This window comes from Galeopterus variegatus, unplaced genomic scaffold, assembly GCF_000696425.1.
Source record: "Galeopterus variegatus unplaced genomic scaffold, G_variegatus-3.0.2 Scaffold293, whole genome shotgun sequence".
NCBI lineage: Eukaryota > Metazoa > Chordata > Mammalia > Dermoptera > Cynocephalidae > Galeopterus > Galeopterus variegatus.
This window is the reverse complement of record NW_007726404.1, coordinates 345,990-346,992: the sequence shown is the minus strand read 5'-3', so window position 1 is coordinate 346,992 and position 1,003 is coordinate 345,990. Positions and strand designations below refer to the sequence as shown.

Below are 1,003 nucleotides of genomic sequence, written 5' to 3'. Positions count from 1 at the left end.
CCGGGGCCGGGCGGCTGGAGAGCGCGGCGCGCAGGCGCCTGGCGGCCAACGCGCGCGAGCGGCGCCGCATGCAGGGGCTCAACAGCGCCTTCGACCGCCTGCGCCGGGTGGTGCCGCAGTGGGGCCAGGATAAGAAGCTGTCCAAGTACGAGACCCTGCAGATGGCGCTGAGCTACATCATGGCTCTGACCCGCATCCTGGCCGAGGCCGAGCGGTTCGGCTCGGAGCGGGACTGGCTCTCTGTCCCCTGCGAGCACTTCGGCCGCGACCACTACCTCCCATTGGCGGGCGCGAAGCTGCCGGGCGAGGGCGAGCCCTACGGCCAGAGGCTGTTCGGCTTCCAGCCCGAGCCCTTCCACATGGCCAGTTAGGCCGCGCGCGCGTGGCCGAGGTCCCGAGCCGCAGCCCTGCCCCGGCAGCCGCGGGGGCGTCCGGTAGCCGCGGGCCCGAAGGACGCACTCGTCGTTCGAGTACAGTCACTGAACTGAACTTGCAGGTTGCTGTCATTCGCGTCAGCGGGCCTGGGGTCGCAGCAGCCTCTTGGCCTTTCTTTCCCCCTCCCTTGTCTATATCGTGTAGATTTCAGTAATGGATCTTGTGAATGGTGAGTGGTCCCGAGCCCTTCCACATGGCCAGTTAGGCCGCGCGCGCGTGGCCGAGGTCCCGAGCCGCAGCCCTGCCCCGGCAGCCGCGGGGGCGTCCGGTAGCCGCGGGCCCGAAGGACGCACTCGTCGTTCGAGTACAGTCAGTGAATTTGCAGGTTGCTGTCATTCGCGTCAGCGGGCCTGGGGTCGCAGCAGCCTCTTGGCTTTTCTTTCCCCCTCCCTTGTCTATATCGTGTAGATTTCAGTAATGGATCTTGTGAATGGTGAGTGGTTTTGATGCTGTGAAAATAATGCCTCCTCCCCCTTTTATGGACTACTTCGAGGGAAAACGATTTTAGGAAAAATAGGATTAGGCTATATGGCGGTTTCAGGCCTCAGAGAAATAACCGCTTTCTTAA

At 63.5% G+C, this 1,003-nt stretch overlaps 1 protein-coding gene across 1 annotated transcript; it reads left to right on the top strand.

Annotated features, from left to right (window-relative positions):
• Positions 1 to 8: 8 nt before the first annotated feature.
• Positions 9 to 371, top strand: ATOH7 (atonal homolog 7 (Drosophila); the record flags this gene model as incomplete). The annotated part of the gene is made up of 1 exon (XM_008567089.1): positions 9 to 371. A coding segment is annotated over one exon (363 nt), but the record flags the coding sequence as incomplete, so codon positions are not given.
• Positions 372 to 1,003: the final 632 nt, after the last annotated feature.